Below are 25,048 nucleotides of genomic sequence, written 5' to 3'. Positions count from 1 at the left end.
TTTGTCTTCTCAGGTAAATCACATGACTATTCATCCTCAGACACACCCTCTTGCATATGGCCTTTCTGGACAAAAAGTGTCTTAGAAAATTTAAATCAGTGTATTGTTTACTGTGAATGTGTGAACAAGATGACATTCACAGCACTCTGAAGTAAACACTTCAGCCTACAACATGCTGGTCTCCAAAGTCTTGTGAACCAATGTTCTGTTTGTGTTTTATGGTCTTATTTCAGTGAGTAAAAAATTGTAGTTTTTCACTAACCATGCATAAACACTTTTTTCTCAAAAACACAATCATGTATAAACTTGATGCTCACATATTATTGTAGCCAATTTTGTGCTGATAGTGTTATCAGACTTTAGACATTAATACGTTTAAAAAACACTGAAAAAAGCACAAATGTCAGGACATGTCAAAATTTGTCCAGGCCCCAAAAACCCCCTCAGACCCCAGAGGGTTAAGTAGATAATGCAAATTGCATTTCTTTAGATGAAAGTAAAATATCACAGTAATATCGTTATTGTAATACTTGACACCCACATCACATCGTGCAGCCCTACAACTGAATATAATACTGTACTGCCAAAAAATTTAAAGCGTTTATGTTCACGATAAACTACAACTAGTGTAACAAGTGGAAATGGCACTCAAAAGAAAGAGCTAAACTATACAAAGTTTGGAGTGAGTGTTGGCATTCAGGCAATCTGGAGCCGGACGTGCTGCTTCACCTTATTTACACCCCCCAACCTGATGTTGGCGAAGTTGTTTAACATTACTTGACACAGATGAATGAATTTCATAATGCACTTCTGCTTGTTGTTATGCCACGTCTACATTCTTCATAGGCTAATTTAGACTATAATTAGTATAATTACAAATGCAACTTATACACCAAAGGGACTTATGTATGTTTTTTTCTGTTCAACAACGCTTTTAGAGAAAACAGCGAGTAATGTTCCGGTCTGAACCTACAGTCGGGAAAATGCGGTGGTAACTCTCAATCAGGACCTCCATTATTCAAGGATTTAAAGTAGGTCAGTCAGTCAGTCCGTTGTCAGTTTAACTGACAGAAAACAATCTGAAAATCATCCAACCATGGTACAACCCCTGGCAAAAATTATGGAATCACCACACTTAGAAGATGTTCACATAAAGTTTTGACTTTATAACAAATAAACAAATCACACATATGACAAAACAATTTTTGCTTGATAATTCAACACTTTGTTTATGTGAAACATACCTCAAACAATTATGAAAAAATTATGTAATCATATTAAGAATATGGAATCAGCTTGTAATTTGCATTTCTGAAATAAATATCGGCAAATATATAAAATGTAAATTAGTCAGCAGTTAAAAGAGAGTGCTTCCAGACCTTAATGAGCTGTTGGACTAGCTGTTGGGCTAATTGAAAGATGTGCATTGAAACATGGCCCCAACAAGAGAGCTGTCTTTTGAAACAATGGAAAGGACTATAAAAACTTCTTCAAGAAGGAAATCCATCATGCATTGTGGCAAAAGTAGTTGTTTCGTATAAAAATGTTAAGGCTACAAAAGGAAAACATACAAGCAGACCAAGGAAGAAAGACATCAAAGCGTCAGGATAAAAAACTCAAAGCTGAGTGAATGGTGTCTGGATGTGAGTGGACGCTGGCGCGATTTGCTGCCGCTACTCACTGGTAACTTTTAACGTTTTTTAATGATCTACGACCATATGGACACTGCAGTTACGCTCAAGTGGGATTTTAATCTTTCATCTTCCATCAGAATATCGTCGTTTTAGCTGCCACCTTATGCCTCAGTGTATATTCAAGCTTACACCAATCCATAACAGACACCATTACCCTACCTGCCTGTGACACTACCTGGCTTCACGACACCTTCACGACACCGCCACAGCTCACAATGTGGAACAGCAACTTCCATATCTGGTCTGCACTAGCCTGGACTCTCCTGTCACTCATCCATCAACCCGTGACAGGTATACTCCAATACATGGCTGCTGAGCTCCTTCGACTCCGTGGTCACCTGTCTGTGCCTCCACTAGCTGCGCTCCACCTCCACCCGGACATCGCTCTCCTGCCTCATCGGAAATACAGCCATCATAGGTCTCGCCGTTCCTTCCACCATGACAACTCCAAAGCAATCAGTCCGTTTTGAGCCACTACTCGTTGCACCCCCATATGGATTAAATAAAAAGTGATGATTTGTTTTCGACTTGAATTGTTTCATTTAAAAAAAAAAAAAAATCATTTCAAGCTTTCTAGCCATATATTTCTTATTTTTATATTATTTAAGTATTCACTGACATTCTGGTTGTTTTATTTACAGATTCGAATGATATATTGCTTTTACGATCAAAATTGACGGAGTAATTTAAGTTTGTTTCGGCGTTATCAGGAGGAGATGCCTCAAAACGCGCTAGCGCGTTGGTTGACCCCCGAGGGTTAACTGTATATTATAGGATTAGCGACCACAGACTGGAGAAGACTGGTAAGCTGATAACATTCTAAAATGTTATAGAAAACTCTTCAACTAACAAAAAAATGTAATAAACACTTTATTCCATAATGAAAAGGTTAAGGTACTTTTGAGACACTGTCTGGTTTCTCAAAAAAAAATGTCAGAGTGCATACAGAGTGAGAGAGAGAGATCTGACAATGAGAGAATGAGTTTCTTTGTGAGGGAATATGTCCTCTCTCAGGTAACAAGAATTAACTTGTTTAATTGTGGTTCACATTCCAGCTGAAGCACGTCAAATACCAAGTCTACTCACACGAGCATTAAAGCAAGTTAGTAAACCTGATATACACAGCAGTCCATGTCCTATTTTTTAGTAAAATACAATAAGGTAGGTTAATCGTACAACTAATGAAAAAAATGAATAAATAAATAAAACTTTAATAAGTAAGCGCTGTTGTTCAGCACTATCCAAACAAAGCATCATCAGAACAAAACAAGGGCCAGAATTAGATTATAATCCTTATTCTGTTGCAATTCATATGACGAAACTCAAAAACAGCAATGCCTCATAAAGATGCTAGCAGGCAGGCCATACATGAAACACCACAACCAAGCAGAACACTCAGGGCTGTGACCACCAAACTGAGAGAGTGGCTTCATCAGATCCCAGGAACAACATCTGATATCTCTGTCCGGAGGAGTGCAGTCCTAGGAACAACTAAGATACTACGCAGGACCCTCAGGCTCCCAGGCCTCTGGTAGAGGACCCGAGCTTGATGGAGAATTAAAAAAAAAAAAAAAAAAAAAAAAAGACTGTTCTCAGGGGCGAATGGGGAATATATATATATACATATAAATAAATTGAAATCACAAGCTGATCCACTTTGCATAAATTTCATCATAGCTGCTATAATGTGACAATGGGCATGCTCCTGATGAGTGCAGATGATCTCCCAGACATGGATCAGGGCATCAGTGAGCCCTGGAAAGTCTATGGTGGCACTTAATATTCCATAGATACTCATTTGGATCAGCGGAACAAGAGAGCCAGTCAATGGCATTAATGCCTTCATCATCATAACCGTAGGAACTGCCTACACACACTCTAGCCACATCAGGCCAAGCATTGTCCTCCACCAGGAGAAACCCAGGGCCCAGGAACCTCCAAGGATATGCCTCCTCACTGCTGCTCATGCTCAATGATAATACAGGCAACATAACATTCACCACAGTTTTTCCAGACTATTTCATACCTGTCACATGTGTCCAATGATGGACTTGCAATTCTGGTGCTCTCTGGCAAATGCCAATGGAGCTGCACAGTGCTGGGCTGAGAGCACCAGTCATCGAGGATATCAACCCTGCATGCAACCCCCATGGAGTGTGTGTCAGTTGGGGCAGAATCATGCAGACCGGTAGCCTGCTGGAGTCATTTTGTAAGGCTCTCACAGTGGTTCTCCCATTCATCTTTGCATAAAGGAGCAGATACCGCTCCTGGCCAACTACAGCCCTGTTCAGCTCTGCTGGTATAATGGCTGATCTCCTGGTATGTCCTTCATGCTCTTGAGACTGTTCTGGGAAACACAGAAAACCTTCTTGCCACTGGATGCATGGATGTCATATGGGAGTAACTGGACTACTTGCACTCTCAAAGACACTAGAAAAAAAACAAACTTGAGAAGAATCAGTCAGAATTAGAGGTGAGCACCTGGCTGAATGCATTCCCTTTATAGATAGATAGATAGTCGCTTCTAATACCATTTAAAGGCATTCCGATTGAAGCAGAATGAAGCCCCAGCATTTGTATGTTTATTCTTTCTGGAGTCCTGTTGTGTTCTCTGGCTCTGTGCTACTGTGTGCTGTGATCCAGAGCTGAAGGAGTTAAGTTCTGTGCAGTGGGTGAACTCAAAGGAACTGGCATTCACGTGGCTAAGCCGCTGTTGCTATGGGAGAGAGGCCAGACAGAGGAGAAAGAAACCCCTCTCTCTGTCTCGCTCACATTCCCATTTTCTCTCTCTCGTTCTTTCCCTTATTCTCTGCTCTCTCGTTCTGCCTCTGCCAGAGACCCTGTCTAGCTGGACAACCAAATGACTAATGAGAGTACACAGCTCTCTCTCTCCTCTCTCATTTTTCAAATAGCATTTAAACTCTTTCACTTCAGCTCTCTGAAACATCACTCTTCTCCCTTCGTCTGCACATCTCTCTGTCATTCTCTCTCTCCATCTCTCCACCCTGATCTCCCTTTCTCACTGTGCAACATGAGAAAGCTAGCTAAGTAGTCATGCACCAGCACCACAAGACCAGACTAAATAAGCCAGTATGTTCATTTAAAGAAATAACAGCCACTTAATCTCCCCTTGCTTCTTCTGCACTGAAAATCTTTTAGGCGCTAACAGACAATATATCCCAGAAAAATACACACATCCAAGTTACAGTGTGTGCAAAGCATATACAATATGTATATACTGCTCATGGAGTCTTAAAATGAACCAATATTTTGCATTATTTGTGATTTCCTGCACAAGCAAACAAAGCTCCTTCCCATTCACCACGACAAAAAGTCTAACAATCAAGTAACACTATGGCATATTTGACTATACCAAGAAGCATGATCATTTAACACACACACACACACACACACATATGTTAAACACTTCAGTTAAAAGTCTAGTGAACATGAAAGCATGTGGGACAGGTAAGGAGAGCTCAGAAGCAGACAGAAAACTGAGAGAACATAGGCTGGGCTGGAACAGGACTGGGAGAACAGTACAACATAACAGCACGGTGCAATAAAGAATAGAACAAAGAAAAGATGGGCACAAGGGTAAACAAAAACCAACTAGAAAGCACAGAGATGGAACTAAAGCTAGTGGGTTCAGCGGCTATGACACAGCTCATCCTGTCTGCTTGTAGTAGTAGTAGAAGCAGTAGTAGTAGTAACAAGTCACTGCACTACTGAAACAATATAGTATTTACGTTAATGTTTTCAGTGCAGTTCAGAAGCTGTTTTCTTTCTGTTGCTTCAAGAGAAAAATTGAAACTGTTGGCTACGATAACATGGAACCTGCTTGAAATTCAACTACAGACACCGTATGCAATCCAATTGTCAATTATTCTCATGTTGTGTCCCATTGGAACAAAGCAACTGTGTTCATGTAAGGATTTACAGATTAGCTGAATTACTTTAAAGGCTCAACTGGTGTCTGTGAGAACTGTAGACTGACATTACACAAACAGGTAAGGCAACATTCCATTGGCTCTAGGAAAACACTTTTACAGCAGGAGGACGGGAAGACCCTCTACTCAGCCTGTGTCCCAGACCCAGAAAGAGACAGAATATAAACAGCAGCAGGTGACGTCTCATCTTCTACTCAAAAGAAAAGCTACAGCCAAAGTAGATGGACACACATGAAGCACAGTTGCTCAATTCATTTGGGAGATGTTCCAAGCTGAGCAAGCACAACCTCCTCATTACTGGCTACACCAAAATATCTTCCCTCATATTCTTTGGTAAAACATTCTTGTTAGAGGGCCAGACCAGTACTCCCTGACAGAACTTTCTTAAAATACACAGAAGTGCTTTGGGCCCCAGAAATGATAAAGACAGAAATTATTCTTTCAGTGAAGCTCAGAAACGAACATTTATTATAACACTGCATAGAATTCTAAAGGGACTATCCCACCACAACCAAAGTTTAGAGTCTGAGACTACTATTGAGGATCACTAATACACTGCAGCATAGTTGGGCTTCTATAATGTCTCTGTTTATGTATTTATCAGTGGCAAACAAATTATTTTATAAGGCATTATAATTCATATTTTATATTCCATATAAAAAAATGAATCTACTACCAGTTTGATACGAGTGTAGCTAAACCATTCAACATGTTTAGTTTTGCTCAGTACAGTCTGGGAATACAATTGCTAAATTAGACATCATTCTGACTTCTGTCTATTAATCATCAACAGAGTCTCTTGCTAATAGGCATGGATTGTGACACTTCCATTTTTGATCTGAGTCCAAGTTGGTAAAATACCCACATTCTTGAAACTGGGTGACTTGTTAATGCTTTTTTGAATATTTCATTTACTTTTTTTTTTTCATTTTCAAGAAATGCCTATTTAGCATCTGTCAAAGACCATCAAAATCTTCTGAATTCTGTGAACATGCAGATAAACATGGAAACAAAATAAAACTTCTAGATACATCTCTTATCTTTTTGCAAACATGTGACAGAGTATATCAACACCTCATCATTTCATTGCTATCATGCAGAGTAGTAGGTTTTCTGTTTAACAAACAACCAGAAAGTAGTCTGCTTTGGCAGTCACTCACTGAGTGCTGTTACTTTAAACTTATTACCCTAACCTACATTACATTACAAGATAACCAGTCTAACATTAGCTCTGTAATGTATGTGAACGATAACTGAGTATGAAGTATGGGACTAACAATGGGACTAAGTATGAGACTAACAAAGATCACAAAATATACATAAGTTAGATCAACTGATTTCAAGTAGTATGTGAAAAACTTTCAGTGGCTGTTAATTTGTTTATTAACAATTTCCATGTGTGGTCCTTTGTCAGTGCACGAAACAGATATAAGGTACTTTTAGCATGATAGCTTCTAAAATATAAATTCCATCACAACCTAGTGATAAGAATAGCCTACCAGAAGCGTAGCACAGTATACCACTGAGGTCTGACATTGTCCTGTGGGAAACCACAGCTGTTGGCTTGTAGGGCCGGATGTATTCCGAGGGTTATTGGGGAAGGCTGCTAGCCTATAGGAGACTTTATGGCTGCCGTATGTAGCACTGTGGTGTAATGGAGCTTCAGTGTACTCTCTGTGTGTGTGTGTGTGTGTGTGTGTGTGTGTGTGTGTGTGTGTGTGTGCAAAAAATATGGGGGAAGGTTGCAGGCAGCTAGTAATCCAGGCAGCACATCCTGGCTTCAGATTACATTTTGTTTCCTTAGGCACCAGAAAACACAACACTAACACTCTGTATCCAGTAGATGCACTGCCCAAACACCACATAACCTGGAAGTCACATAACAATTCTTCAGCTCACTGTACAAATATTAACCTTATAAATAAAGGCTAATCATGTCATCATTCAACAAGTGACATTTTGTCTCTGACTGTACTAGAATTGATAATTGCAGGTACTCTTCATTGCTAAAACAACATGCAAGAGCACACAGAAAAAATGTTTCATGAAGGAATAAGCAGGAATAAACATCTGTCAATGAATTTCATCAATCCACTACATATCTCAACTGGTAACATGGCAGTGGTTAACTGTACAACATAAATACACAACCATATTCTTGTGCACCTAGTAGGGGAACACAATATCATTCATTATTGTGAGCATCTCTAATGTATTAGGCATGTGAGACAGTGAGATTTGTATTGATTATATATGATTTATTTACTCAACACATTTTAATAGGTCTTGCCACATGGTGTGAATGATACTGTGACTCTTCTGCTCACACTACATTTGGTCGACCTGGGTGATAAGAGTGATCACATTGAATTAGATCTGCACAGTATTGAAAAAACAACTGACACTGCAATATTTTCCTGTTATATAGTGCAAAAATAAAGAAAACAGGACCAAAATACATGCTACGGTGAACGTAATCTTTTCTGTAATTGAAATAATTCCATACAAGTGACACTGCTGTCTTTCAAACAAATTTTCATTTTTGGTAATATACCGTTCCAACTCACAGGGCAGAAATGCTTTTTAAGAAAACTAATCAGTCTGTTGTGCAAAACTGGACATCACTCACTGTCAACTAACTCTGGACAGAAAATATGAAATAGAAAGTAAGAACCATGCAAGTTTTAGTTTTATATCAACCAAGAAAAAATAAAAGCAGCAGTTTGATAGATTTAGGCCTGAAACATCTTTTACATAAGTACACAAACACAGACACTGACACAGACACTTGTGTTCTTCAGTGTTTCAGCTGAAAATCTTACACAACTTAGGTGCAACCATTGAACAAGAAAAAAGCTGGCCACTTCTGACCAATATCAACCCCTGTGGACTGAGTTGGATCACCTGCACCAGTTTGTTATGTGCACATGTTCACCAGGGAGGCACAATAGATCTGTAGTTACTGTTTGCTTCTGCATACTTGTATGAAGTATACTTTAGGCCTTCATTTTTCTATTTGACATTGTACATCCTGCAGTGTGACTTCTGGACATGAGCAAATCACAAATGACGATGCTGATTCAATATATCCAGTAGCCCTAAAGTGAACGTGTTAACAGAACCGCAAAATAGGTTTCTTTATTGACAATTCCAAAAATTTTTCAAAAGAGATTGCAGCATCCTTACAGTTGATGTCAACATATCATAAAACAAAAAAGCAAATTCTTTCCACAAAATACGATCTCTTGTCTGTGCCATGCTGTTGTTGTCTTTGTACTCCTGCATGTACATTACTTCAGGCAGTAGTTCTTTTAATTGTAATGCCAGTAAAGCCATACATGTAAAGTGTAAAAGTGTTAGTGTTAAAACAAGGGCTGCAAAAAACTATTTTAATAATTGGTTAATGGATAAATTATGTTTTTGATTAACTGATTAATCTGAGTTTAAAAAAACAATATAGGAATATCTATTTTTAACATTTTATTGTCAAAATATGAACCTTAAAATGAGTTTGCTACACATGTAATAACAGGAAAAAAAAATGCTTTTATGTGTAATGACATTTGAACATAGCGTACATTTTATTACATTAAAAAAGGCACTTTTTTTTTTACTAGTTTCACACTTAAATCAAAAGCGAGTGGTGCATTAAAACTAATCACGCGGCATGCTTTCAGTATGCACTTGAACACTGCTAGACATCCTGGTGACCTGCATGTAAAAACACAATTGACCGAGGAATACAGGACAGACATTAGCCGGTTTTGCTCCTAAAAGCTTGCTTGCAGAAAATCTAGGTAGTGCCGTGGTGTGAGCCAGTGGCGGACAGATTGTTGGGACCACTGGGAAATTTCCCATTAGCCTGTGGACGATGATATAACAGCAGGATAAGTTGATGGACTCAGAATTCTTGCGTCAAGGTTGACTTTCACTCTTGCCACATGACATAACAGCCATAGCACATAGCAACCACAGTACATAGCAACAGCCCACTACATGTCCACCAATATTGTTTAGAGTAGCCTGAGACAGAGTCAAATCCCCAGCCTGAATCAATGTTTCAGTTCACCCCCTTGTGTGAGCTCTGTTGTGTCTCCAGCTGTGTTTGCATTTGTTAAAATGAGAACTCCAGACTCTGGATGTAATTCTCATGAAATGTCCAGAGTTTATATATGAAAACAGAAACATTTAATCAACACCAACTCGAACCTAAATCAGTCATCAGAGCGGCGGTGTGTGTGTGTGTCATGTTCACCGTCAGTCATTTTACTGGATGACTGATTATCTGACCACATAACAGAAAAATGAGAATGAGAAGGCACCACCACTGTCCACATTAAATTGTTTAATTGTGAAAAACATGACTTTCACTTTTCTCCGGTTCTGCCATTTTCATTTCTACCATGTGCTGCTGCAAACAGCTACATCACTAGAACTAATCAATAAATACATTCGTTGCCAACTATTTTAATAATCAAATTTTAACAATAATATTAATTAGTTATTCCAGCCCTAGTTACTACACTTGGGTGAGAAAAATATATATCACTGTGATACTATCAATTAGGGGCCATATTCATAAAGATTCCAAGAATATCTCACAACGCTCCTAACTCACCGAATTTTCTGAACTATAAGTTGCACCAGAATATTAGTCGGTTTTAGCAAAAACAGAAAGAAATACATATATAAGTCACATTTTTAATTATAGTCAAACAACTCCACCAACATTGGGAAGGAAGATGAACCAGCGTGTCCTCTCAGGTTGCCTGAATGTCAACACTCACTCCAAACTTTCCTCCTGCTGCAGACTTTCTTACCTGCTCTTTGAAGTCTGCAGTATAGCTCTCTTTGGGCAGCATTTTCACTTGTGTTACACTAAGAGTTATTGTCTAGTGCAGGGGCCTCCAACAAAGGTCCTTAAGCGCTACTGTCCTTCAGGTTTTCCAGTTATCTCTGCCCTCCCAGTTTCTAAGTGGCTGAACACACCTGATCCAGATAATCAGCAGTGGGTAGGGCAGGGATATCTGAAAAACAGGCAGGACAGTAGCATTTGAGGATCAGGGTTGGAGACCCATGGTCTAGCAGGGTATCTGCAGGTTTCTAAGAGCTAGATTTAAGACTTTTTAAGACCTTTTTAATACCACGCTGAATGAAATTTAAGATCAATTTTGTAGAAATAAAATAAAACATCCCACAATACAACCAATTACCATAACACACTGTTTATTGATATAAACTGTTTACACACCGTTTGATTTATTGAGTAAAACAAAAATAAAATGCCAGGTGTTTTCTGACAGGTTTCCGCAGCCGCTTTGTCTTATTCACGCATGTGGGTCTCCATGTGGGTCTCCAAAGCTTTCATACCCATTGTTCCGAGTTTTAAATTTTTTTGCACAGCCTGCACCGGACCTCGAACACATTGCCACTAACTGGACTTAACCACGGCGCAAAATTAGGGTTTTGTAACCAATTGTCATTAAATTTACATTTACCCATGGCAAAAGACAAACGCGTATTTTAGTTGGTTCCGCCTATTTCGTTGCGTAACAAATATGCGAAAGGCTTTCAAATTGATTACAAGATGAAAATAAAATCTTCTTTATGGGGTCGGTTAGATTTCATTTTAAGACCTTTGAAACGCGAATTTTCGACAAAGTGACAGTAAATTAAAATATATAAGTCACTTCGCTATTTATGTTGCACAAGCCAGAGGAGTAAAAAAAGTGTGCCTTGTGCTGGAAAATATGTTAGCTTAAGAACCTTTAACAAAAGACCAATCTTGGACCAATCTTAGAGCAACTGTGAGCCAGGAAAACACCAGAAAAAAAAGTTCCTATCTGTGTTTTTGAGCCTGCAAGGTGAATTTCCAGTGGAAACAAAAATGAACTGTGACAGGCATGAGGTTCTGAGAGTACTGTAATTGTTTACACTGGTGACTGGTGACATGTCCAGGGTGTACCCCTGCCTTTCACCCAAAGAGAGCTGGGGGTAGGCTCCAGCAGATCCATGTGACCCTAATTAGGAATAAGTGGGTATAGATAATGGATGGAAATTTAGGAAGTCGTTTGGAAAAAGTAATAAGCAGTAAATAGTAAAAGTTGTGAGTCACAGATATTAGTGCATGTGTAGTAAGATCAAATGCAAACATTTTTCCTCCATGATCTAATCTGTAATGTTTGATCAACTTACTGTCATTCAGAGTTTCAAGCAAATTTCTTCACTCTTTTCATCTTTCCAGGATTTCTCTTTCTCTCCTCTGCTTAAGAAATTAGCCTTTAGTCCTCCCCAGTACTCCTAACAATTTTCCACAGTTGTTAAGGGTTAGGATGCTTCATGAATAACTTTTATCTTTACTAGCGTGTTCTCCTAAAATTTAAAGAGAAATTGCTGGGGATAATTCTAATTTTTTTAGAATTTTGTCACTATGAGCTACTTTTTGCGCTAGGAATAGTTATGAATGCAGCCCCTGATTAACAATAATAATGAACTACCACTGCATCCTGTTTTGAAAGGCAACAATATACTGTATATTTGGTTTTATAACATTTACCCCTTGTACTAAAGTAGTACAAATTTAATCCAAAAAATAATCATAACTATTTATTTCCTGGACTTAAATCCATCCATTATCCATACTCGTTTATTCCTATTTTAGGGCCACAGGGATCTGCTGGAGCCTATCCCAGCTCTCTTTGGGTGAAAGGCAAGGGTACAACCTGGACAGGTCACCAGTCCATCGCAGGGCCACACATAGACACACACGCTCACACGCTCACACTCAGTCACCAATCAACCTGACATACATGTTTTTTTGTTTTTTTTGGACTGTGGGAGGAAACTGGAGTACCCGAAGAAAACCAACGCAAGCACAGGGAGAACATGCAAACTCTGCACAGAAATGCCCCAGCTGAGTTTTGAACCAGGAACCTTCTTGGAGTGAGGCAACAGTACTAAACACTCCAACACCATGCTGCCCTTGGAGTTAACATATTATCATTGGATCCTTCAGTACATTGCAAGCTGAAACGTCTGCAATTCGTCATAGGACCACGATGTTGTTTTGCAAGTACTGTTAGCCATTTGCCTTGCTAAAGACGACAAAAATGGAAAAACAAATGATCACTGTTGCCAGTTTTTAAAAATGCTGAGTTTTTGATTCTTGTGTCAGACGAGGTCGGACGTAGCGCTCATGACTCTTCCAGTGACATCACTGCCTGTCCAATTGGTGACCCGCAGTCTGTTGACGTCACATTTTAGTATCAGCTCACCTCACTTGGAACCTCGGCGGAGGAGGTACTAAAAAATGTACCTGCTACCAGGTACTATGCCATAAGGGAAAACCAAAAAAATCAAGTCGAGTCGAGCTGAGGAGTGCTAATGGAAAAGCCCCATAACTTCTGGAAGAGTGAAAAGAGTGGGAGAAATAGAAAGGCTTAAATTCTTATTTTTCAAAGCCACATATATTTTATTACTTAAATATGAAACATTATTTTTAGCAGGGTGGATCATTGGCCCTTTTTAGGGATGCTCAGGTAAAATTCCCTCTCAGCACCCCTAAAAAATTGTAAATTGATCAATAATGACCCGTTTTTAACTAACGTTACTTGTGAACATGGTAAATTTGTGAACTTATTTTTTATTCTGCTTCGCACGGAAATCAACATAGAAGAAATAAAAGAAGGTAGCAGTGGATTTCGTGGTGGAGATTAAAACCGCAAATAAGTTGAAAAGTTAACCTTGGCAAATACAGTTGGTAAACATTAAAATTCCACCACCACTAAGTGGCATTCTATTTTTATGATTGAATTATAGATATTAGCTATGTAATTTGATTTTTTTTAAAAAAGTATATTTACAGTACATTTATGGACAATGAATTTAATGCAACCACAGGGGGGCACAATCCAGTGTGTTCATGTGCCGGTCCCAAGTCCGGGTAAATGCAGAGGGTTGTGTCAGGAAGGGCATCCGATATAAAATCTAAGCCAAATCAAACATGCGAATCACAAATATGACTTCCATACCGGATCGGTCGCAGACCGGGTTAACAACAACCGCCACTGGTGCTGTTAAGCTACCAGGTGCCAGTGGAAATTGGACTACTGTTGGTTGAAGAAGGAGAGGAGGAAGGAGTGTTCGTGGGCAAAGAGAGAAGAGGAAGGGCAGGAGTGTAGGACTTAGAGTAGGGACTTTGTCAGGATAAACTAGAGAGTTGGCTGATATGATGGAGAGAAGAAAGGTGGATATCTTGTGTGTTCAGGAGTCCAGGTGGAAAGGTAGCAAGGCCTATAGATTAGGAGCAGGGTTCAAGCCATTTTATCATGGTGTGGATGGAAAGAGGAATGGAGTAGGAGTTATCCTGAAGGAGGATTTTGTTAGGAACGTTCTGGAGGTGAAGAGAGTGTCAGATAGGGTGATGAGTCTGAAGCTGGAAGTTGAAGGTGTGATGTTGAATGTTGTCAGTGGTTATGCCCCACAGGTAGGATGTGAGTTAGAAGAGATTCAGGGTATCCCTAGTGGTGAGAGAGTGGTGATTGGGGCAGACTTCAACGGACATGTTGGTGAGGGAAACAGAGGTGATGAGTAAGTTTGGTATGCAGGACAGGAATGCAGAAGGACAGATGGTGGTAGACTTCACAAAAAGGATGGAAATTGGCTGTAGTGAACACATTTTTGACATATAAGAGTGGAGGCAGGAGCACACAAGTTGATTGCATCCTGCAGATGTTACAACCTGAAAGAGATCAGTGACTACAAAGTAGTGGCTGAGGAGAGTGTAGCCAGACAGCATAGGATGGTGACTCTGGTAGTGAGGAAGATGAAGAGGACAAGGGCAGAGCAGAGGACCAAGTGGTGCAAGTTGAAAAAGGAAGAGTGTTGTGTGGCTTTCAGGGAGGAGCTGAAACAAGCTCTGGGAGGTCAGGAGGTTCTTCCAGAAGACTGGACAGCTACAGCTAAAGTGATCAGGGAGACAGGTAAGAGGGTGGTGTGTCATCTAGAAAGAGGAAAGCAGATAAGGAGACTTGGTGGTGGAATGAGGAAGTTCAGGAGTGTGTTAAGAGGTTAGCTAAGAAGAAGTGGGACACTGAGAGGACAGAAGAGAACAGACAGGAGTACAGGGAGATGCAGCGTAAGGTGAAGGTAGAGGTGGCAAAGGCCAAACAAAGGGCGTATGAGGATTTGTATGATAGGTTGGACACTAAGGAGGGAGAGGTGGATTTGTACAGGTTGGCGAGGCAGAAAGACAGTGATGGGAAGGATGTGCAGAAGGTAAGGGTGATTAAGGACAGGGATGGAAATGTGTGCCACAAGTGTGATGGAAAGATGGAAGGAATACTGTGAAGAGTTGATGAATGAGGAAAATGTTAGAGAGCACAGAATAGAAGAGGTGACTGTTGTGGAGCAGAAAGTAGCAAAGATCAGTAAGGATGAAGTGAGGAAGGCATTGAAGAGGAAGAAGAGTGGAAAGGCAGTTGGTCCTGACTACATACCTGTGGAAGTATGGAAGTGTTTAGGAGAGGTGGCAGTAGAGTTTTTGACTGGGCTACTTAACAAGATCTTGGAGAGTGAGAGGATACCTGAGGGATGGAGGAGAAGTTCTTATAGATGAGCACCACTACACAAGGGAGACGTGCAGAGTTGTGGAAACTACAGAGGAATAAAGCTGATGAGTCACACACAGGTCAGAAGTGAGCATTTGTGAGCAGCAGTATGGTTTCATGCCAAGACACAATACCACAGATGCAATATTTGCTTTGAGAATGCTGATGGAGAAGTACAGAGAAGACCAGAAGGAGCTGCATTGTGTCTTTGTAGATTCGGAAAAAGCGTATGATGGGGTGCCGAGAGAGGACCTGTGGTTTTGTATGAGGAAGTCTGGAGTGGCAGAGAAGTACAGTGGGTACGGAAAGTATTCAGACCCCTTTAAATTTTTCACTCTTTGTGTCATTGCAGCCATTTGCCAAAATCAAAAAAGTTCATTTTATTTCTCATTAATGTACACTCAGCACCCCATCTTGACAGAAAAAAACAGAAATGTAGAAATTTTTGCAAAATTTATTAAAAAAGAAAAACTGAAATATCACAAGGTCATAATTATTCAGACCCTGTGCTCAGTATTGAGTAGAAGCACCCTTTTGAGCTAGTACAGCCATGAGTCTTCTTGGGAATGATGCAACAAGTTTTTCACACCTGGATTTGGGGATCCTCTGCCATTCTTCCTTGCAGATCCTCTCCAGTTCTGTCAGGTTGGATGGTGAACGTTGGTGGACAGCCATTTTCAGGTCTCTCCAGAGATGCTCAATTGGGTTTAGGTCAGGGCTCTGGCTGGGCCAGTCAAGAACGGTCACAGAGTTGTTCCGAAGCCACTCCTTTGTTATTTTAGCTGTGTGCTTAGGGTCAATGTCCTGTTGAAAGGTGAACCTTCAGCCCAGTCTGAGGTCCTGAGCACTCTGGAAGAGGTTTTCTTCCAGGATACCTCTGTACTTGGCCGCATTCATCTTTCCTTCAATTGCAACCAGTCGTCCTGTCCCTGCAGCTGAAAAACACCCCCACAACATGATGCTCCCACCACCATGTTTCACTGTAGGGATTGTATTGGGCAGGTGATGAGCAGTGCCTGGTTTTCTCCACACATGCCGCTTAGAATTAACGCCAAAAAGTTCAATCTTGGTCTCATCAGACCAGAGAATCTTATTTCTCATGGTCTGGGAGTCCTTCATGTGTTTTTTGGCAAACTCTATGAGGGTTTTCATGAGTCTTGCACTGAGGAGAAGCTTCCATCGGGCCACTCTGCTATAAAGCCCCGACTGGTGGAGGGCTGCAGTGATAGTTTACTTTGTGGAACTTTCTCCCATCTCCCTACTGCATCTCTGGAGCTCAGCCACAGTGATCTTTGGGTTCTTCTTTACCTCTCTCACCAAGGCTCTTCTCCCACGATTGCTCAGTTTGGCTGGACGGCCAGGTCTAGGAAGAGTTCTGGTCGTCCCAAACTTTTTCCATTTGAGGATTATGGAGGCCACTGTGCTCTAAGGAACCTTGAGTGCTGCAGAAATTCTTTTGTAACCTTGGCCATATCTGTGCCTTGCCACAATTCTGTCTCTGAACTCCTTGGGCAGTTCCTTCGACCTCATGATTCTCATTTGCTCTGACATGCACTGTGAGCTGTAAGGTCTTATATAGACAGGTGTGTGCCTTTCCTAATCAAGTCCAATCAGTTTAATTAAACACAGCTGGACTCCAATGAAGGAGCAGAACCATCAAAAGGAGGATCAGAAGAAATGGACAGCATGTGAGTTAAATATGAGTGTCACTGCAAAGGGTCTGAATACTGATGACCATGTGATATTTCAGTTTTTCTTTTTTAATAAATTTGCAAAAATTTCTACATTTCTGGTTTTTTCTGTCAAGATGGGGTGCTGAGTGTACATTAATGACAAATAAAATGAACTTTTTTGATTTTGGCAAATGGCTGCAATGACACAAAGAGTGAAAAATTTAAAGGGGTCTGAATACTTTCCGTACCCACTGTATGTTCGAGTGGTTCAGGACATGTATGAGAGCTGTAAGACAGTGGTGAGGTGTGCTGTGGGGGTGAAAGAGGAGTTCAAGGTGGAGGTGGGACTGCACCAAGGATCGACTTTGAGCCCCTTCTTGTTTGCTGTGGTGATGGACAGGCTGACAGATGAGGTTAGACAGGCATCTCCATGGACCATGATGTTTGCAGATGACATTGTCATCTGTAGTGAGAACAGGGAGCAGGTGAAGGAAAATCAAGAGAGGTGGAGGTTTGCTCTGGAAAGGAGAGGAATTAGGCTTAGCTGCAATAAAACAGAGTACATGTGTGTAAATGAGAGGGTCTCAAGTAGAACGGTGAGGTTACAGGGAGTAGAGGTGAAGAAGATGGAGGATTTTAAGTACCTAGGGTCAACAGTCCAGAGCAATGGAGAATGTGGAAAAGAAGTGAAGAGACGTGTGCAAGCAGGTTGGAACGGGTGGAGGAAAGTGTCAGGTGTGATATGTGACAAAAGAGTGTCAGCAAGAATGAAAGGAAAGGTATACAAGACAGTGGTGACACCAGCAATGTTGTATGGTTTAGAGACAGTGGCACTGAGAAAAAGACAGGAGGCAGAGCTGGAGGTAGCGGAGCTGAAGATGTTGAGGTTCTCTCTGGGAGTGACGAGGATGGATAGGATCAGGAATGAGTACATCAGAGGAACAGCTCATGTTAGATGTTTTTGGAGAAAAAGCCAGGGAAGCCAGATTGAGATGGTTTGGACATGTTCAGAGGAGGGACGGTGAATACATTGGTAAAAGGATGCTGAAGTTAGAGCTGCCAGGAAAGAGGCCTAGAGGAAGACCAAAGAGGAGGTTCTTGGATGTAGTGAAGGAGGACATGAGGATAGTTGGTGTGGGTGAGGAGGATACAGAGGATAGGGTTAAATGGAGGCAGATGATTCGCTGTGGCAACCCCTGACGGGAGCAGCCGAAATGAAAAGAAGATTTATGGACAATGAATTTAAGCACCGGGCAGACCCTCACTATTAGGAAATCTGTTCAACCATAGAAGGATATACGAGTTCTTTTTTTTTTTTTTTTCAAAGAAAACAACCAGGTTCAGGTGACAAAATAAGGTCAAAATGATATTACCTAACTGCATTGCCCATAGCAACCTAATATTCAATTTATAGCTTTTAAATTACAAATTCAGTGACTGGATGTTAAGTTTGGTTGATAGCACAAAGAGGGAGAGAGGATAAAAAGGAAGAGAAGGGGAGAGAGCAGTATGAAGGCGGCAGAAAGAGCACCAGCATAATGTCACATTCTCCTTAAGGTCTAGAGCACCCCTAAATATCTGAACCTAGAATTGCCCCTGAATTTTAGAAAAGAAACATGAACACTCAGTAAATGAAATCAGCCCAACATATTGGTCAAAAAATATTGCATCATATTTTGGGCATTTCTAAAAAAAAAAAAAAACAAGCCTCAGCCACAGAAAACCCATAATGGTCGGCCTTTAATGGTATACTGTTCCTGTGCCAGCTCTACCAGAGTATCTACATCAGAAGATTAAACCTTGTCTCCTGCCATGTTTATTCTGTGTCTGTGATGTGAGCTTGTACTCCAAACAATGCTGCTATTGAGGACTCAATACATACTCACAGCTTAGAAACATTTTTAAGCTGGCTGAATTTTAGCACTGCAACAACCATGCATGGATTGTGTATGTGAAAGGTTCTGCCCTGGTCAGTTATGTTCTGCTGTTATGCCACACAGATGAAGTTCAGGCCACAACCCAACAAAACAAACTAGGGGGACTGCAACTACATGTGTGTGTGTGTGTGTGTGTGTGCGTGCGCTCAGTGGACTGTAAAACAAAGGGTCTTATGCGCGATAACCTGCTCTGCTCTTTACATTCATTGTGAATCGGGATGAGTGTGATGGGTTTTGCACTCAAGACTCATGTAGGGTTCTACTATTGAGACTTTTGTTTTCCTTTCAACTGGTATCAGTGTCCATCAGGTCCTACCAAAGTGTTAGTTAGGGAAGTACAATGCTGTTATTTCTGTCTCCCAATTAAACTCCTCTGTCATGTATTTTTCTGGGAAGGAATTTACAATGCTATTCAAGGACTGCAAAGCAAATGTATTTGGGAGTTCAAGCAACTACACACCTTGACTGTACATGTACACATACTATTAGTTCAATATCATCAATTATGATAAAGCACACAACAGGACTGTGCCTCATCCCATTATTCCATTATATGAGACACATCATATTGCATTCTATTTATTCATTTATTATGAGCTTTTTGCATAATATTAACTCAAGGTTAAACTATGAAACTGCATTTACAGCTTGCTACTAAGCAGAAGAAGTACCCCAAAAAAAATTAGGGGTGTGATGAGATCGCGTAGCATGAGATCTTGACATTTTCATTTCAAGATTTCATGAAAACAGTGTTAAAAATATCTTATCTCAGTCTCATAAAACTAGTTTCATGTATCACTTTGCCTAATGAGTCAAGTATATCACACCCCTAAAAAGAACATATACTCTATGCACAAACAGTTAGGCAGTCTACAATTACCTTGCAGATGTAACTTATGTATGTAAGTCCACTATCACATATCCCATATACAGAAATGATTCTAAAGCAATTAATCAAAATGCATCAGAAATTCTAATACAATTTGTCTGTCCCCATTTCCAGTGTTTAGCCTACATCAGCTCTAAGCCAGCCAAACTAGATTAATCTACTGTTACTAAACTAGCAGTGTTTGGCCACCCCAACTACAAATAGACCGTTTAAAATAATAGTATTATCAACCATTTAGCTAAAGAAATGCTGGTGGGAAATGTAATTATTCTGACAAGGCTAAGGCTGAAAATTACAAGTTTCCTCTGAACATGATTTATATGAATTCTCTAAGCCAGCAATCCTATGTTAGCTGAAGCATGCCACGATTCAATGCAGTGGCCCGGAATCAACTTAAAATAATACTATATTGATTATATTTTAGTAAATAACAAGTGCAACCAAAGATTTATCTAAAAGTTTTAGTGAACCTCTCTGTTTACTATGATGTGCTATTTAAGGACACGGACCCATGATTTCAATTCAAATAAACTGTGAGTCTTCAGACAGGAAATACTTGAATTTCCCCTTGGGGATTAATAAAATTGATCTTATCTTAGGAATGAATTACACTTGCATAAACCACACAAGAACAGCTAGAGAAAAATCTACCTTCACTTTATCAGTAGGATTTTTCTGTAAATCTTCACATTCATACATGTATCGTGTGTCCATGTATGTGTACTTTTTTAAAAATCTGAAATATTTCCACATTCATCACTTTTTTCCACAATAGGAGAGTACACTTTATCTGCATATTTTTTTTGGCTGCTACAGCTCACCGTGCTAGGTTTCTACATTTGGAGAGAAAGCAGGCTTTGATGGCTTATTGCTGGCTGCATTGTGAAAATAAAGTTGCATCTTAAAAAGTAATTTCTACATTGATGTTTATGCTTTGCATTAAAAACAACAGATCGGTGGTTATTTGATCAATGGATCAGCATGAATCAATGGGTCATTACAGTACTACAGTACTACAGCTAGATTACACGTCAGTAGTGATGGTAAAAGCTACACTCGTTTCCCCCCCGCGTTCTGAATAATAAAGATAGTCCAGCAGGGACAATGAAAAATCGTCTGCTTATCTGTTTATCAGACAAAATTTTGAGCTGATTCTATATAAATAAGAAATTAAATGTTATCATCTTAAAAACTTACCAACCATTGTGATGCTCAAACGCTGCTGATTTTCTGCTTAATGGGTGGCAATTGTGAATTTCCCCATTGTGGGACATTCATCTTATCCTATCTAATTTTGGACTCACCTCTATAGCAATTTATATTTTAAATTATAAATTATCGACTTATATAAACAACATTGTTTCCTATTAAAATAAATGGTTATGAACCAATAAGCCATGGTGATCCATTGCTACTGCAGCATACTCCTGTGTGGCTGGCCACAGACACTTGACAAAAGGACTGACAGCTTGGCTTGACACACTTCTTCTAATTTAATCTCCAATCCATCTCCACTGTATTCAGTCAGCTAGTTAAACCCGTTGCTAATAAGACTGTGCCCCACTATATGCCATTAAAACAGAACACTACTCATTGCCTAAATCACATCACACAGAAGGACCAAATCAACAGGGGAATTAGGAAGCTGGGAACATGTTTATTGTATGATACAAACAAGAAGATGCAATTGGCTATGTGGATGAGGTAACATGCAATTACACTTGAGAAGTGTTTAGTGATGATAGTCAATCTGTGGTATTACACCACCTTGCCATTCCTATATAAATTAATATAAATACATGTTCTGAATGTAGAATAAGAGAAAGCTATAAACCTGTAACACCAGGAAAATATCTACTGTCTAATCACACAGAACTTAGTACAAGTAGTCATATGACCTCTGGCATGTATGATCCCGTTTTAAGCTTTAAAATAAACAGAAACACAAGAATTGAACTACCACAGATGTCCCTCTTATTAAAATACAAAGAACCATAGATCTACCATTAGATTATAATATTTACTGAATGATGTAAATATCAGTTCTAAAAAAAAAGCCACATGAGTACAAAGACAACATACTAAAAAAATAATCAAATCAGAACTGTGCTGGGGTTTGGCCAGTTATCTGCATTGGCTGATAGAAGGGTTCTTTGAACAAAAGAAAATGGGAACAGGCACACTGTACAATGAGACATTACAGTGTATCAGCCAGCCAAGGGCTTGTCAGGGCAAATATGTTATTGTTTCCTGTTTTTTGGCATGTTAATCTATTATGAATATACCTAATTTTTAAGGGAAGTGGAAATTTCAGATGAATATAGTGGCAAGACTTTTATCCATTGCTCCCTCCATACTGACTGTATTACAAATGCATTTATTTACTGATCAACCAGGAAAAATATCTGCTCCTAAAATCTACTCCTGAAGTTCTCTCGAAATTCCAGGCTATAACTGACATAAGATAAGAAGCCTATTGTTCAGACTGCAGAAAGCCAGATTTATGTTTTTACAAATCCTAGCATTCCTGCGTCCCGGTCCAATTCGGAGGACTGTTTTCTGCCTGAATAACACACGTAGACGGGGCTTTATGGTCGACCATCAAAGTCAAATAACGAGGAATAAAAAGAATAACGGGGCGGCAGGGATTAGTTCACCGTGGTTTGTAACGTGGTGTAAATCTACAAACCCAACGTTACCTCCGTCAGCTGATGTGCAGTAGGCTATATCGCCCACTAAATCATTTAGCTGGTCGAGACTGAAATGTCTAGCCATGCTTTAGCCGCTACAGACTACAACATAATAGTCCAAATTCCAGATGTTTGTCTTCGAGAGCGTCGTAATTGTGAAATTAACGCTTTGCGTTGACCCTTATGGTTGACAGACACAATGTACCTACATGTATGTGCTTTCACTGTTATTAGCGCAAATAGATGAAAACATGGAGATTTGCCTCGGCCATACATGATGTATGTGTAACACAAGTTTAGGGATTTTGATATACATAAGCAGAGTACTGCCTGAGCCAACGATATCTGCTTCCCATAAGCCCCTGCTGCTAGTCTGTCTCCCATTTACTTGCTTGCTTAGAGTGGTTAAATAACTGGTTGAAGCATTACATTCAACAATGACAAATATTTTTCTAAAAATACAAATACCAGCGGTATATTCACTGCTCCAATAAACCATTGTAACCAAGAAACCCTACAAAATAATTTCAGCCTGGAAAGCCTACAACATAACAGGCTAGCCACCAACCACAGACATTTTCCCATTTGCTTTTTCTGTAACAAACTAAAAAGGAGGACAAAGTCGTCTTTTTCCTTACCGTCAGGTCGGGGTTGTCGCTGTCACGGTGGTTGACGGCTCGTATGACTCCGGATCTCCAAGGCCACAGACCGATGTCGCCAATTTCAGGCGGCTCGTCCCCGCTGACACAGAGGAACCGCTTCCCGACCAGCTCCGGCCGAGCCTCGACTGCCATGGCCCTTTGCTGGTCAAAGGCCCCCTCAAAAAAACTTCCCAACAACGGCGCCCTTATAGACCTGTCATTTACGACATCAAAAAGCCCTGAAATATCCAACGATATAAAGAAAATAATAAAGCAAAAGTTTTTTGCTGGTAAACGCTGAAACCCGACCCGGGGGATTTAAACGTGTAGCAGTCTCCACCCGCTCAAGCGTCAGTCTCTTTTCTCTCAGTTTGAAAAAAACGGTGGAACACTGAACCACATCACCACCGCCATCCATGCTTGTGTTTCTCCGCTGGATCCCAAAGCATTCACAGACCGCAGCACGATTGTGTCCCTCCGCTCAATTCAACACTATAGGTACTATTTTCGCCTACTATTACTACTATTACTACAGCTGCTAGCATTTATGACTGCAAAGACTGCTGTTAACAGCAAGTGCTGAATACATATGCTTCTATTCCCATTGTAAGAGACCTACTACTATATAGTGCTAGTGTTATTATTGCTTCTACTACTGTAAAAAATAAGATCTGCATCAAAATTCACAATAAGCCATAATTCACATATGCTAGAAAATAAGAATAGTCATGTTGCTAATAATGACCATAGTAGCTGGATCACCAACCTGGCCAAGAGGGTAACTGCTCAAGGGCCCAAGGTTCAGATTCATTCTATAGTATTTGGGTCTGCATAATTTAAATTAATCACAAATTTGACAGAAATTTGTACCACTGAAGAAGTATACACACTATCAGTTACACTGTATGGTGTAAAAATGACATCACTTCATGTAAATGTATGTATGTAAATACTTTTACAGCATATCTTGCTGCTTTATTCACAATAGATTTAAATAGGCTGTAGTAAAAAACAATATGGTGTTATTTGCACTATCACTGTAAGAGGTAAAGTTGTATATAATGCCATAAAATACAGTAAATGCAGTAACTGAAAAATTAGTACATTTTTTAGAGTGTATGTCAGCTCCTGCATCCTCTGTTTTGTGTCCACAGTCATGTAGTGTGTACCCCTGCTTTTCACCCAAAGAGAGCTGGGATAGGCTCCAGCAGATCCCTATGACTCTAATTAGGAATAAGCAGGTATAGATCATGGATGATGATTTGAAGTGTGTACATAGTGTGAAACACAGTAACATGTCAACAAATCTGAGGAATCTGGAGGTGGAACAAAGATGAGAATTTTCTAGTGACAAACAACGTGTTACACCCTGCACTTACTTCCTGTTTTGGATGTTTTATTTTGATGTCTTTCCTGTTTTCTGTTCCTTACCTTAGTGTTTCTAGTTCTATGTGGTTATTAGCAGCGGTTGTTTTCATGTGTGTCTCATTAGCTTTTGCATTCAAGCCGCTGTTTTTTGTATCCTTAATGACTTGTCGGCTTGTCGCCTGTGTTCTGTGGTAGTGCTACCGTTAAAGCCAATGTTCATTCTGTAGTTTTCATGTTAGTGTGTTTGATTATGTTCCTGTGTTTGGTGTGATTCCTGCTCTTCAGTTGCTCCTCGTATTGTGTTTTTTGAATTTTGTGGTTTGTTTTCCACCCATAGACTCTAAGGCATCTGTCACATACTACATACATCTGGTTTGATTACAGCTGGGGTCCTACATGGCATGGCATATCCCCTTCATTGCCCCTTGTTTCCTGTCTACATGTTCTGCATCTATGGCACGCTATATTAAAAAACAATGTCAAAATATTTTAAAACATGAATATGAGTTTAAAAAGTAAACTAAAACACGGTGCAATGAGCAGTCAAGGGATTGTAGGGGTTTTTGCACAATTTACCTAATTAGTGCAATACAATCAA

The 25,048-nt window shown here is 39.9% G+C and overlaps 1 protein-coding gene across 3 annotated transcripts in view; it reads right to left on the bottom strand.

Moving 5' to 3' along the window:
- Positions 1-23,488, bottom strand: part of jmjd1cb (jumonji domain containing 1Cb) — a 158,411-nt gene extending 134,923 nt beyond the window's left edge. For 2 of the 3 annotated variants that reach the window (XM_026314673.2, XM_026314672.2), the window contains exon 1: positions 23,080-23,488. In XM_026314673.2, coding sequence (XP_026170458.1) covers positions 23,080-23,235 — 156 coding nt within the window. In that variant the 5' untranslated portion in view covers positions 23,236-23,488. Of the gene's footprint in view, positions 1-7,143; positions 7,163-23,079 lie in introns of those variants that run through there. The other variant, XM_026314675.1, reaches the window with a different exon arrangement.
- Positions 23,489-25,048: the final 1,560 nt, after the last annotated feature.

This window comes from Mastacembelus armatus, chromosome 19 (assembly GCF_900324485.2).
Source record: "Mastacembelus armatus chromosome 19, fMasArm1.2, whole genome shotgun sequence".
Classification (NCBI taxonomy): Eukaryota; Metazoa; Chordata; class Actinopteri; order Synbranchiformes; family Mastacembelidae; genus Mastacembelus; species Mastacembelus armatus.
This window is presented reverse-complemented; position numbering and strand designations above follow the sequence as displayed.